At 31.7% G+C, this 15,521-nt stretch overlaps 1 protein-coding gene across 5 annotated transcripts; it reads left to right on the top strand.

Annotated features, from left to right (window-relative positions):
- Positions 1–3,048: 3,048 nt before the first annotated feature.
- LOC140959546 (AP2/ERF and B3 domain-containing transcription factor At1g51120-like) lies at positions 3,049–7,770 on the top strand. Of its 5 annotated transcripts, none has more exons than XM_073417441.1 (4): positions 3,049–3,957; positions 4,043–4,553; positions 4,679–4,735; positions 6,669–7,770. In XM_073417441.1, exon 4 carries the CDS (start codon positions 6,679–6,681, stop codon positions 7,666–7,668), a length of 990 nt encoding a protein of 329 aa, XP_073273542.1. In that variant the 5' UTR covers positions 3,049–3,957; positions 4,043–4,553; positions 4,679–4,735; positions 6,669–6,678; the 3' UTR covers positions 7,669–7,770. The 5 variants fall into 5 exon arrangements, with proteins under 5 accessions (XP_073273542.1, XP_073273545.1, XP_073273546.1 ...); XM_073417444.1 differs by having other exon boundaries at positions 4,442–4,553; XM_073417445.1 differs by having other exon boundaries at positions 3,049–3,577; positions 3,706–4,553.
- The last annotated feature ends 7,751 nt before the right edge of the window (positions 7,771–15,521 follow it).

Here is a 15,521-nt window from a genome sequence, read left to right on the forward strand (position 1 = left end):
GGCACGAGAGTTTTTCTTTGGAATTCATAGAAGAGAAAAATTGTGCAGTTGAGTGGTGATATTGTATTTCAAGTTGTTCATTTTGTACACTGATTCAATATAGTGGAAACACCTCCCGTGGATGTAGATCATTTCTTGATCGAACCACGTAAATCTTGCGTGTTGCGTCTCGTTTTTGTTATCGTTGATCTTGAGTTTATAGTTCATAATTCAAAACGCATTCAGTTGTGAAATCAAGATTAGTATCTGAACTCAAGGCTCGACAAAGATATATCAACACAAACTACATTGAAAATCTTGGAAATCACTTTTTTATATTGTGATGATATTGTCATGCCCCGATCTTTAGAACATGACATCGGAGACATACTGGTTAAACTTTCGAATGATGGCAAGCCTTGCAGGTACAAAATCTCGAAATATTGACATCATAAAAACAAATATATGCAAATATCAAATGAAAACATGTGCTCTCAAAATATTTTCAAGGACCTTTTTGGATATTGACCCCAAACATTTGGTTAAAAATCATATATATTCTCATCTTATAATGAATGACATGTTCTGATGTTCAAGATTTTCGGATATAGACACCAAACATATAGATGTGTACGTACTATGTTTCAACATATTATATTAAAAGATTCAAACCATGATAATTTCAAATTAAAAAATGCATACTTGCTTTCAATTATCTGTTTTTTTAAAAAAATTATTTGAATTCTAATCAATTTTTTGTTTATAATTTGTCTGATTTATATTATAAATTATTTCTTTAGTGAGGAGTATGATAATGATTTTATTTTATTTTTTAATTTGGTTGTGGTTTCATAGATATTTGTATCCTGTTTACATGTTGCGTGATTGTATAAGAGGGTTTTTTTTTTTTTAAAAAAAAAAATAATATTGGATTTGTGATCATTAAATTATATTTTAATCACTATTTAGATAATAATGAAGATATTATATATTTATATATAATTTGTGAGAGATGATACGTGAATATTTGAATTAAAAGAAATTGGACATTAATTTGTGGTAGGCAATGTGAATATTTGAATTTGTTTATAGGAGTGTGTTCTTGAAAATCAATTGTTGTTACAAATCCACAATACAATATATATTAGCTACCGTCACACCCATAATGTTTAAATTAAGGCAAAAACTTGTGTGAGACGGTCTCACGGGTCGTATTTGTGAGACGGATCTCTTATTTGGGTCATCCATGAAAAAGTATTATTTTTAATGCTAAGAGTATTACTTTTTATTGTGAATACGGGTATGGTTGATCCGTCTCACAGATTAAGATCCGTGAGACGGTCTCACATGAGACTCACTCTTAAATTAATATTATGTGTTGAGTTTATGTAATGCACTTTTATTTTTGAAGTACTTTATAAATGATGCTATTCTAAATTTTCATTCAGATACTTATAATTCTAATAGATATTGAAAATTCAGAAATGTTTGAGTTTTAATAGATATTATCTTTTTTTTTATTCGAGATTTCCATTTGAATACAATTTTATATCATTTTGCAATCAAATAATAAAATTTGGATATTGCGATCAAATTGAAAGGGAAAAAAAAAATCAAAAATCCCGAGCTAAAAGGCAAATAATAAGAGCTACAGATTTTCTGGTTACGACATTTGAGGAAGACGGTAACATAAAAAAAAGTAATCAAAATAATGGTTGAAAAATTGCAAATTTGACCTCTTTGATCTTTAACATAAGAAATGAATATGTATTTTTATTGGTTATATATATATGTGATTTGACGTTGTTGTCACTTTGACAGATCATATCATTTAGCATAAGTAATTCAAGTTTATTAATATATAACCAGTGTTTATATGTACGCGAGCGATGCCTGCATATATTAATTTTTTTATTTTAAATAATTTTTATGTAAAAAATCTATATATTATATTAAAAATTAAATTTTAAATTTGTTTTCTGAAAATAATATTTTATTTTATAGTGATATTTTTATTAATAAAATAAAAAAATATAGATAAAGATAAAATGATAATCTATTAGGATATGATAGTTTTAGATAAGATACATATGTACAAAAATAGATTTTTAGGATTTTTTTCATTAAATAAAAGTAGAATATTTTTGTAATTTGAGAAAATTATGTTTTTGGTTTTTAAAAAAACACCAAAATATAAACATAGTTATTTTAAGTCACTCAATTTAAACAAGATGNGGTCGGCGAAGTTGCTGTTCTTGTCCCAAAAATCGTAGGGGTTCCGGCGGGGCTGGCCAATATTATGAAAGAAAATGAAGCACCATTTAATTTAACATCAATAAATTTCTTATATAGAAAAGTATATGTTTTGGATTATTTCCTGAGGTTGACTGCTCTCAATTATTATAAAGACTAGTGAATACATGTGGTTAATATATTAAATATTCATGATATTACAACATAATAAAGTCACAACATAAAGAAGAGATTTTATTTTTCACAGTGGCTAGTTTGGAGAAGAAATAATATTATTTTTCACGTAAGCAGTTTCTTTATGACGGTAAATATAATATTATTTGTTAAGAAAAAATATATTATAAAAAATAAGAAAGGATAAAATAGGAAAGAAAGTTAGTGTACTCATAGAGCGGTTATTATTAGGGGCTCAACTATAATAAAATAGTAAATATAAAAAATTAAAAAGAGTAAAACAAGAAAGAAATTTGATGTCTTTATGGAGAGGTTATTATTAGGACTTCATACTTAATATAATAATAATATAGATAGTATAGACATAAAAAAGAAACGAATAGTCTCCATCAAATAATACCGAGCAGATACCAAGTCAACCCCATCCCCAACCAACCAATCCGCCGTTGACAACAATTCTTCCTTCTTTTCGACTTCCATACGAGACCAAGTCGACTTCTTCATCATTATTTGGAAAGAAGAACCCTACCTTGTGGTGTTGTCTTTCTGTGTTACGCCCGCCCCTCATTATTATTCAGAAATCATGAATTAAAAGTATATAAATTGACCTGACTCACATAAATATATACTGTGTGACATATTAAAACTATATCTTTACTCGTATGAAATGAGTCGAATCGTTGATCTTGGAATTCATCCGAGAAACCCTAATCCTTTCTGGTGCTAGCACCTGGTTAATGGTCAAGGTTCCAGAACTGGGTTTTCTCTTTGTTTTCAGATCTGACCATTTGATGAGAAATGAGAAGCATAAAACGATTACGAAAAATATATGATTTTCCTGTCGAGAAATTATGCATTTCTCTGAGTTTGTGATCAGAAGAACACATCAAAACGAGGTAAGTTATAGTTGACAGAAGAGAGCGAGCACACGCAGCAATTTGTACAAAGAGTGTACCTTTGTTTATACGTGTGCTCACTCCTCTTACTGTCAGCTATGTCTTTCCTTTTATCTTCCTTCTGTTAATATATATTTATATCTTTGGTCGATTTAAATACATCACTGTTCAATCTCAAGTAGAAAAAGGCACACAAAACAGTGAGAGGCGGCAATTCCAAAGAGATGAAGATTCAAACAGAGATACCATATGTGATATGCCCACTTGGATGTATGGTATGAAGCCGCCGTCCAATCAAAGCTCGTCTACTCTGCCACGTATAAACGAAACCACACACGCCACTATCTGGGATGAACAGCACACACTATCTGTTTGTTTTTCTTATTCTTGGCGGCATTTTTAGGCGGAGGAGGACAAGTGTATCATTCTCAGATATTGTTACAAAGATGAGGATCCCCCTCCTAATATAGGTTTTGGAATGTTAATTTCTTGATGTGCGTGAAAATCAAAGTAATTATATTTTCAAGTCTTCCAGTACTACTATGCTATTATTTCATTTGAAAAACTAGTGCATTACTGGGTTATTTACTGTGATGGAGATATGAAGCCTGACTTTTGATGTTGCTCCTGAAGAGGACGATGTGGTTTTAAGAAGGTACGATGTGTTACTGTCGTAATTTTAACTGAAAATCTTATGTTTTTTTATAGGACTAATACGGTATTGTACTGTTAAAATGTAGTTAACCCGCTAGTCCGAGTAGTTGTAGCTGGTGAACACATGATCAATCATATCGATTTTCCTTACCGATAATTCCTGAAACAAGTTTGTCACGCAACAAAATTTGCCTAAGGTGTACGTAACGAAAGACAATAGTTCAATCGAAAAAAATAAAGCATGTATCAAAAAAAATTCTGAATCGCTGCAGCATTATCCATATCAATATTCTTTTGCAACTTCCAAGAAACACTGTTTTACTGAAAAATTTCTTCTTTTTGTTGATGTGTAATTATGCATATTTTCTGATATTATTTGCTGTGTTTTCGGCGGAAATAATTCTGATTTCTAACGTGCCTTTTTGGTTTTAATTTCTTGCTTGGATTTGGTCATGTTAATTAACTTTTATATTTCATTGATTGAGCGCAAGGAATCGATTTTTGAAAGTAAACCAGTTATGGAAGCAATTCAATTATGGGAAGATTTTTGTTTCCTTCAATGGGCAGATACGCATAAACCCACATATAGAATCATGGGTACGAACAATCAAAAGAAAATCTTTAGCACTTGTCCTGATTATTTATATTTATTTCCTTTCTGTTTTGACAATTATTTCTTCCAACTATTAAGAATTTGACTGCGTTTACTTCTTCATCAGCAGTTATTATTACGCCTGTTTCTTCACCATCCTTTAATTTGCCGAAACCTGATTTCCCAGGTATTTCTTACAACCTTTAATTTCTCTTCGTGGTGTCATAATTTTTTTTGTCCAGATCGTTATTTTGCTGTATCTACGTTATATTTTGTTTGAGTGATGATATTATATGTTTGACATATATATAAACTGATATTTTTGTTATGGTTTTCTTGTTACAAGTTCAGATATTAAATGAGCTTTAATTATTAACTCTTGATTGGATTAATTGATGATATATGATGTAAGTTTAATAATTTTGATTGTAGATTTCCACATATGGGATTGTAAACTCTATTTTTTTTTTTTCTGTAAATCAATCACGTACGAATGAAAAATGTCGTTTTAGTCGAGCAAAAGTTGTCGTTCGACGCTGGACGAGGGCTGCACACTTCTCCCTTCGAGATTGAGATTGGATATGGTGAACTGATCAAAAATTGATACATGTCTTGATGGTGAATTATATGTATAATTAAGAACTTGTTTGTCCCAAAAATAATAGGCCAAATGGAGCAATTTTTTGTCAAAGCAAATGGAGAATTAGTTCTATTGTTATAATAGAACTGTAGAAGTAATTAGACATAATTTGTTGTTTCCTGTACTCCTTATTGAAACAACTTTCTGGTATATTTGAATTTTTTGAATCACACTTTATATTTTTGTCATGTTCTTTATGTAAATATCTTTGTCTGCCCTAAGTAAATTTGGATTTTACCATCAGGCGTGACTCTTCTTTGATTTTGTTATTGGTGTTTTAGATTTGATCCTGTTCCAAGTAAATGGAAACTTCCTGGAAAAAGTTGATCTTATAGATACATGTATATATATTTTGTGTGTTTGTTGCTTACGTGTTGTCATTAATGTTTATAATTGCCAAATATGGTTAATTAAGTTCTTGAAGTAATCTACACAATCTTGCCTGCTTCACAAACTCTTTCTTGTTTTGAATCAGTCAAGAAATTCAACCCTATAAAAATGCAATTATTATGTTTTAATTTGCTAAACTCCGTCCTGGAGGCTGGAAGTATTTGTCCTTAACAGCGGCACCATTGTTTTATTTTATTGTTTATAAATTACATAATCATAATTATTTTTGGGACATTTTGTTTATCATAAAATTTTCATATTGTAAACTATTTTCTTTGTCATGTGAGTTGGTGTAAGTTGGATTTGGTTATGTAGTTAGCATTGACGTAATGACATTATGGAACATAGCAGATTTGACGTCATATTTGCATCATGTCAACAATATCTGATACAATATATGCAGTCCTTCTTCGATAAATTAACTAGATTATTATCATGCAGTATGCATGGAAAAAAACTTGTATTTAAGTTGATTGATGGATGACACATCCCAACTTAAAAGCAGAAACTGTAATTTTAATCTCAAATCATATGAGAGTGCTTTCTCATTCTTTAAGATTTTATTTCAAATGCAATATAAATAAGAAAAAAAACATCCCAACTGTAGAATTTAAAGACTTAATATGTTGATATTGTGTTTCGGATTGCATTGAATGGTGTTGCAAAATGATTACTGCTACAGTATTTATATACCAATAATACTGAACTATGATGGTTGCTTTTGCAATTACAGTCTGTAGTTCCACGAATTTGCCAATATAATTTTGTAATTCGATTTGTTATATGAAGTTTTTTTCCTTAGATACGTGGATAGATAATCGGCATCACTGCACTTGAAAAAAATAAATCTATGTCACTGTTGTATATATGGTGTCGATAGAGAAGATATATGTATGTGTCCTCGATATTTCTAGTAGTTATCTCAATTTTTTCGTTTGAACTTGAACGTCAATCTTTTTTCAAGGCGTTGCTCTTTAGAGATTGTCTCTTGTAGCAGAATTCCTTCATGCTGTAATATTAATGGTGCCTAAATGTTCTGTCTTTATTATGTCGATCAAAATTTCATTGGTTTTTCTCTTTTGAATGTCAGAATTCAAGGTATGGAAGAACCAAGTGTTGTTTCAGGAACTGCAATCACCGATCAGTACGAAGAAGTCTCTCAATCCGACACAGACAACAAACAGATACCTCTCAAGAATCTTAAACACAATGTTTCTGCCTCCAGTTCAAGATTCAAGGGTGTTGTTAGCCAACAAAATGGGCACTGGGGAACCCAAATATACGCGAATCATGAGCGTATTTGGCTTGGGACGTTTAAATCCGAGCAAGAAGCTGCAATGGCATATGATAGCGCGGCTATCAAGCTTCGCAATGGAGACTCGTTTAGAAATTTCCCTTGGACTGATTTAACCATCCACGAGCCAAGTTTCCAGAGCCAATTTAGCACAGAATCAGTCCTAAGCATGATCAAGGATGGCTCCTACGCTACCAAATTTTCCGAATATTTAAGGGCTCAAGCCCAATGCATTAACAGTAATCAAGCCATATTGAATGGTGTCACCGGGGTCAAAGTGAGGCAACTTTTCGAAAAGGAACTCACTCCCAGTGACGTGAGTAAGCTTAACCGACTTGTCATTCCCAAAAAGTATGCTGTAAAATATTTCCCTCAGATTTCTGAGACGGAGGAAGACAACGGAGGTGGCATAGAAGACATAGAACTTGCTTTTTTCGACAGGTCCATGAGGTCATGGAAGTTTCGGTATTGTTATTGGAAAAGTAGCCAAAGTTTTGTATTTACTAGGGGTTGGAATAGATTTGCAAAGGAAAAGGGGCTAAGATCCAAGGACAGGGTTGTTTTTTCTATCTTTGAGTCTAATAACGGTTTGTCTGGAGTTCGGAGACTCAGTATGATAGATGTCGCCTACAACGAGGGCCATTATAACGACGGCGAGGCCATAACCAAGGAGAATGAGAAGTTTGATTCAATAGAGGATGAAGATGATGCTAAAGCGAGGGAAGATAATGGTCAGGATTCTCCAGAAAAAGTGAAGACAAAGGGTTTTAAGCTTTTTGGGGTTCAAATTATTTAATTATTTTTGTTATTTGGTTCATAAAATTATATATGTGGTTTGGGAACATCATTAAAACTCATTAGATTTCTAAAGGTATGTGGTTTCTTTCCAAAGTTGTTTGCCAACTTATTTATTGGCGGAATTGAATTAACATATATGTTTGTTAAAGAATCCAAGTTTGTGCTAAAACCAGAACAGTAACAAGTAAGTGTTTGAACATGATTTTGTAAAAAATGTTTTTGAAAAGTGTTCTCCAAATATAGTCTTTAAAAAACAATTGATATATGTTTTTCAAAATTGAAGACAATTATGAAAATAAAACATGATACGTTTCAACTATAAAAACATTTTTATATAATAGTTGTTCAATTTTGTGATTATTTCATTTCATTTTTTTTTTATTTAGAAAAGGTTAATATTTGAAGAGATGCAATACGCAAGCTACAACAATATAGAAATCTTTTTTGAACATTTTATATTTTCTTAAATATTTTTATTCAGCCATCAGCTGTTTAATGACCGTGATGTACAAATTATTGTCGAGTGTTACTTTTTACCATTCAATTTTAGAATACTTTGCACAATCTCGGAGAATAAAAATCTATTCAATTTTATTTTGATAATAAAGAAATATTCATCAGAATTTTGATAACTTTTAATGATTTTTTCAAATGATATACTTTATGGATTTGATAAATTTTTATTGACTTTTACAAAATCTCACAGATTTATAAACAGATTTATGTGGATTCATGTAGACTTTTTTGCAAGATTTTTATAGATTTTTGTGAATTTTTTTTATTGAATCAAATATTTACAGAATCTCACATATTTATATGTATATTTGTAAATTTTTAAAAGTACATCAATTGATTAATCTGTAATCTTTTTTTTAATTGATTACATACTTGTGAAAAGAATATTATTTATCATTGTGTGGATACAATTTTGTATAAAAATATCGTAGCTTACATATTAATTGAAAATACTAAATTTTTTTTAAAAAAATCATGGTTGTTGCGAGGCTATTCAATTATTAAGAATTAAGCGGTATTTTTTGGATCATCTTTTATTATTATTGAATATTATATTAATTTGTATGAATCATAAATTAAAAATCACAAAATCAATTCTAGAATTCAAAATTTACTATGATATTAAAATAAAAAAATTATTAAATGAACAATAGGCCAAACATAAAAATTTTGAAAGGAAAGATGAAAATATATATAGAGACACATTTCGAAAATTTGAGAGAGTGATAGAGATAGATGAGAGGAGAAAATATAAGAAAAGAGGTGGTGTGAAACGACAAAAAGAGAAATAAATAGCTTGGGTATGAGTTATAAGTTTTAAAAATCCATCCAAATGTAACGTCTATCCGTTTTAAAAGTGCGGAAATATTTTTTTTTTTAGAAAACTCGCATTTTCGAAATAACATTTAAACGTTTCGCATATTTTTTTTTAAAATCATGCGTAAACATAAATGAGTAAAAAAATCTTAGAATCATCAACGTATGAAAATATTCATCTCATCTCAATCTCATAAATCGTAATGCGGAAAACATGTGGTCCTCGGGTTATGTTACCACACCAGGGCTGCCTACTCAGAGTTCAGCACCTCTTGTCTCCTGTTCAAAATGCTCACCTGCATCACACACGCCTAGTGAGTCTAAACACTCAACACGCCTGTACCAGTAATAACAAGTACATATACGTAGCACACATCAGTGAAAAATAGCATAATCAACATATCTTTCATGAACTTAAAAAGCTTAATGTCAACATACCTTTCCTGAACTTTAAAAGCTTAATGCCAACATACCTTTCATGAACTTTAAAACATTAACATAAACGTGTCGTATAAAATCATGTCGTGTCAAATCATGTCATCTCATGTCATCATATACGTATACGTGTCGTGTAAAATCATATCGTCTCAAAGCATGTCATCTCATGTCATCATATACGTATACGTGTCGTGTAAAATCATATCATCTAAGCATGTCATCTCATATCATCATATACGTATACATTTTCTTTTTAATTGAATTCAGTTCATTAGTTGTGACTTTCGTATCAGCTCTATCGTATCAGCTTTATCGTATCAGCTCTATCGATGGATCCATCTACATGTAACCGTGGTACCCGGCGGCGAGGGACATCAGCGACAGCATTACCCGTCCACTGAGCCCGGGCCTCAGCTCATCATATCTCATATCATCGTATACATATACATCATCAATCACAACCAAATCTCATCCTTCAAAAATAGCATCAAAATCATCACTTAATAAAAACATGCAAATACGTAACTTTTTCCTTTAAACCAAGCATGCACCGTATTTATCATAATTGCGTAAAAATCATAAAAGTGATGCATAAACATTTAAATCATGATAAAATGTGCTCAGGGCGCTGCCAGGATCAAAATCTTACCCCGGGTGAAAAATGACCATTTTGCCCCTGGAAACTCAAAAATTACCGCTTTCTCCCTAAACGTAAAATTTCACGTTTTTTTTACCTTTTCTTAATTCCATTGACTCTAACATGTCCCAAATAATTATTTAAACCTACAAGAATTTTCTCATATTTTTATTTTGCTTAATCCATGACTACTAAATTAATCTTTAACTATAACATATTACTGCGTTTTAATCCCGAATTAATCCAAACTTTAGCATAAAATTCTCAAATTAAAAACTTAGACTTCTAATAATTATTTGAGCTTAAATATAATTTTTCATAATTTTATTAAGCTTAAATCTAGGCATTTCAATTAATCCTTTAATTAACGTTTAATGCACCGATTAAATTCTGAATAATTTCAAAACTCGTTATTTTGATCCGAAGCTTGCCAAACTCTTTAAAATATCCCATAACATATTTATAAGCATTCTTAGATGTAAACTCGAGCTCATTTCATAACTTAACCGAATTGTTTTAAAACTTGGACTGGGGTCCCGGTTTTAACCCGAATCAAACCGAAACTCAATCAAATTTTTTTCAACTTTTTACCATAACGTAAAAACACTATAATGTTCCTGAACCCAACAATTCCAGCCCCTTAAGCTCACGGCTGAATTTCAGAAAATTCCAAGACATTTCGGCCCTTCCTTATTTGCACACCATTACCTTCACCTTTCCCAAAAACTCACGTCCTAGCCTACTACCAACCATTCCAGCCACTCATCCATCCCTCCTTGCTCGACTTAGGACTCTAATGGGCCTACTTGAACCACGGCCCCAGCCCTATGCAAACCTTAACACGCCTGAGCCACGAAAATGCCCAAAGAAAACCGTCAACGCGTCTTACCCGACTCGAGCTACAACGATCCACTTCTCCCTTAACTCCCGCCGTGTTCGAGCCACACTAAGCCATGGATCAGCCCCACCAGGGTCTGGTCCAGGGCCAGGGTTGACCCGTGCATAGCTGAAGTCCTCACATCCACGATCTAGCCTCTCCCGATGCAACCGAACTAGACACACCCCTCGTCCTCAACAACACCGCTAGACTTCGACTTTCCACCGAACTCCAGCCCTTTTAACATCATAACCTGGACGTAAACATCCCTTACCAGCAGTAGCTAACAGCTCCCTTGCACCACAACATGAAAAACGTGAGTAGTGAACCAATGATGCATGTGCTTGAACAAAAGCCGAAAAGCTTCCTTGTACATGACTGGATCGGAATTTACGCACACATAAAACATACAACAGCATGTATATGACGTAAATGATGCAGAAATAAGGATATGGGGCGTGCCTGTTGATCTTTTATGCGAGAAGGTTGAAGAGAAGAGCAACGGAGAAGCGCCGGATGGATTTATTTGCAAGAACAAGAGAAAACCAAAGCTTCTCGGCTGGTGTGGTGATGGAATCGAGAAGAACAATTTCTGAAAATGAGGGTGTCGTGCTGGTAGGGAGTGCATTAATAGGTGTAGGGTTAATTAGATATTAATGTATATTGATTAGGTTTAAGCAAATGGGCCCTAGTTGTTTAATTAAAAGTTTAAAAAATATTTAAGCTCAATAAGCTTAAAAGTAGGTCCATTAAATACAAACACACTTCCGAAAAATATTTCGTGTCGGAAAGTTTTTGAAAATATTAGTCGAACCCTCAAAAAGTCACCCGATTCGATAAAATTTACGTACAGTATAAAATAAAATCATGCGGGTCAAAATACCTAATAAAATCCAATTTCTTGAAAAATACCTTTAAAACACCTTATATTAATTAATAACAATTAATCGTGTAATAAAAAAACATTTTTCTTGAAAATCTACCGGTCTCCATTCCTCGTTTGAGCGTGAAGTGCAACTTAAAAATCTTTAGTGCATGAACCTTTATAATTTCATAAATTAAATCCTATCATGCAATAATAATGCATAAAATGCATAAAAATAATTAAACACAATTTAATAAAATAAAAATACATTTTATGCTTTAAAAAAATTTAATAAAATACCAAAGAAGTTAATAATTTGCATGCATGTGCTTCACGTGGACTTTCCGATTTTCGGGACGTTACTCCAAATCTTTGGGTTGAACCTAATATAATTTTTGACAATTTATAGTTGTACTTTAGACTTTAATGTTTGTATATTAATGAATTCCATGAAGTTATTAAAAGTCTATTGAAAATTTAAATACCTCTAGATTTTTATAGAGTTTTTAAAAGTTAATGTTGAATACCACTTGACTTTTTAAAACTCTATGAAAGTCTATTTTTAATATCACTAGACTACTATAGAGTATGCAAATTAAAAGTGTTAATTGAATACATCTAGACTTTTAAAATCTACAAAAGTCATTAAAAATCAATAAATCTCCTACGTTGAATACAATATATATTTCACGTTAAGCAATTCAATAATTTTACTATCTAAATAAAAATATATTTCACGTTAAGCGATTCAATAGTTTTACTATCTAAATAACGTTAAGCAATTCAATAATCTTAAATAAAAATATGTCCTCTTTAATAATTAACTTGATCAATTTGGTGAAACCCAAAATAAATGTACATTAATGTCCCATTTTTCTTTTTTACCCAAAAAAATTGATATTTATCGTAATTTCTCTTTCTATTGTTTATTTGAAACTTATTTTTCTATTTTCCTAAAATATCATTTCTTTTTGAATCTTCACTACTATTTTCATCTATGTTTTTATATTCAATCGAATATTTATCTATATTTTTAAAATTTTGGATTATATCATTTTTTGAATCTTCAATACTATTTCTACTTAGTTCAATACTAGCGTTATCTATATTTTAAAATTTTTATATTATATCTTTTTTTGAATCTTCAATGCTATCTTTATCTGTATTTTTAAATTCAATCATATATTTTTAAAATTTTTGGATTAGATAAGTACATCACTCTTAATACAAAATCGTTAACTTGAATTTAACATTTAAAACATGCCTGCCGTATGCTTTCACAAAAGTATTATTGGTTAAAAAATACCAAAAAATATAATAGCTAGCTCTACAATTTTACTATCAGTATTATTGCAAAATCCGAGATTAAACAAAAATATGGTTGTTTAAAAAAGGTTTTTGGGAAGGAGAAATCCAAGAAAACCCATTTGGGAAGGAGAGCATTTGGTGCCTCAGGAATCATTTGCCAGTAATTTTTGAAGCTTATATCGGAAAAAGAGAAGGTTGGGATTTCTTGTAACTTGGTGTACTTTGTGTGTGGTGTGCGTGTCGGATGTAGTACCGCAAGAATTTGTGCAAGATTTTTGTACTACATGTTTGCCTCCATTATTATTACTGTTGTTTTTGGTGGGTACGAGTTTACTCTGTTGAACTGAAACGACATCACCTATATTTAGCACTTGATCGAGGATATTATTATCTGATTTTTTTAGTTTTGCTAAAGAATTTGTTTTCCTTTATTACTAGTTGGGCGAGATTACTATTGTAATTTTGAACCGAAACTTTATTTGGAAACTTGATATTTCCACTTATTTTTTGGTACGAATAAATTTGATCTCAAAGTTGGCTTAGTAGTCATTGGGTCGCTGCATGCACCCCCAAAAAGTGGCTCAACAGTTCAATCGTTGCAGCTTTCCAAAAGAAAAATATTCCTTTTACCGCTGAATTGATGCAAGTGAAAATTGAAAAGAGGGCTGAGCAACATGGGCCGATGAAGAAAAAAGCTGGATTTGGAGGAGTCTGGCTCTGAATACTAAGAGGATTTGCCTCTAAGACAATTTTTTGGAAAACAAAAAGCATCCACGCACGACCGGTGTGAGACAGTAGGTCACCTCTGCATATTTTAACCCCCATGGATCAGACCTTGTGCTTCATTTTTACGCAGAAGAGATGTCAGCCACTCAGGACATGATATAAACAAGCAGCTAGGGGAAGAGTGGGTCTCCTTGTCGAAGAGCACGATGAGGAGTAATCGGGACAACTTATTTGCTATTCCATAAAACATGATATTTCCCCGAGGGACGAGGAGACACAAATCATCATGATATCAATCGATATCCATTTCATAGCTAGTTAAAATACCTCGAAGGTACCCCCAATCGACAACATCGTAGGCCTTGTTAATGTTTACTTTCACAGCTACTTCTCCTCTAACTCCTTTCCGTTTCCTCTTTCATGTGTGCGATAGTTCAATTGCAACCAAACAGTTGTCCTTTCACACGAGTCAGAAACAGTGTTGGGCATAATACTCCACATTATGTTCGCCGAGACTTTCGAAATAATTCTGTACAATACATTGCACTGCGCTATAGGCCTATATTCTTTCACCTTCGGAAGCTTCTCACATTTTGGAATTAGGATGATGTTTGTATCATTTAAGGAAAATTTGTCTATTCTAGCTCTTGGGTCATCGTGTTCTCGCACCCAAGACGCAGCGGAAGTTTAAAATTTTTGCTTGGACGTCGTTTGTTTAAAACCATATATATGGTGTTTAGAGTTATACATTCGCGTATTAAACGCTGGACTCTAAACTATTTCGATTTTTAAACAGAGATAGCCCTTCTTGTATATTCCTACGAACGGCTCTTCAACCTTGATCGCCTAATTAGGTCCACGATCGAAAATTTTGTTCCTCGCTTGGATTGCACTAGAAATCGCAAGCGAATTGTGCGTTGAGACTGTAACCTCCGAATTTCCAAAATCCGGAGACGAAACGGCGCGTCGATGGAAGAAGGGAGGTGGCCGAAATTTTCACCAACCCTTTTTGTCTTGGCCGAGAGTTCAATGATTCAAAATCATGGTTTTTTATGCTAATTAATTTTTAATCAAATATTAACTAATATTATTGATTCTTAATAAATCATTAAGCAAATTTAATTTGCTTTTTATTGACAAAATTTCTTCCAATTTTCCTTATGGTGGCCGTGAGTTTACTTTACAATTGGAGAAGGAATTTTGTGATTTTTTTCTGGAAAAAAAATCTCTATAGAATTATGTCATCTTATGGTGTATTTATAGAGTGAGACTCCTAATCTAATTAGGAGTCCATCTCCCACAAAGACTCTATATTTTCATTATAATTAAATTCTCATATTATTAATATATAACAAATTTATCAAATTTTGATAATATTTGATATATTAATACCATATATACATATATTTTATATCACCATATAAAATGTATTATATTTATTAATTAAATTAAATAACTATTATTTAATTTAATTAATTAACTCATATGTTAATTTAATTCTAGACTCATCTAGAATATGTATGAGAATTTGTACATGTTAGTAGTCACTATTACTAGTATAATCATTTAATCAGTAAATTATCAATTTACTAAATAAATGATTCCGAACTCATTATAACATCTATCGACGATCCGAGAACGCCGATATGTCAAGGATACAAATCTTGT

This window comes from Primulina huaijiensis, chromosome 15, assembly GCF_012295235.1.
Source record: "Primulina huaijiensis isolate GDHJ02 chromosome 15, ASM1229523v2, whole genome shotgun sequence".
Lineage (NCBI taxonomy): Eukaryota > Viridiplantae > Streptophyta > Magnoliopsida > Lamiales > Gesneriaceae > Primulina > Primulina huaijiensis.

Bases quoted from the DNA above. Each gene is read 5' to 3' on its own strand.
- LOC140959546 (XM_073417443.1), top strand. From the start codon at position 6,679: ATGGAAGAACCAAGTGTTGTTTCAGGAACTGCAATCACCGATCAGTAC.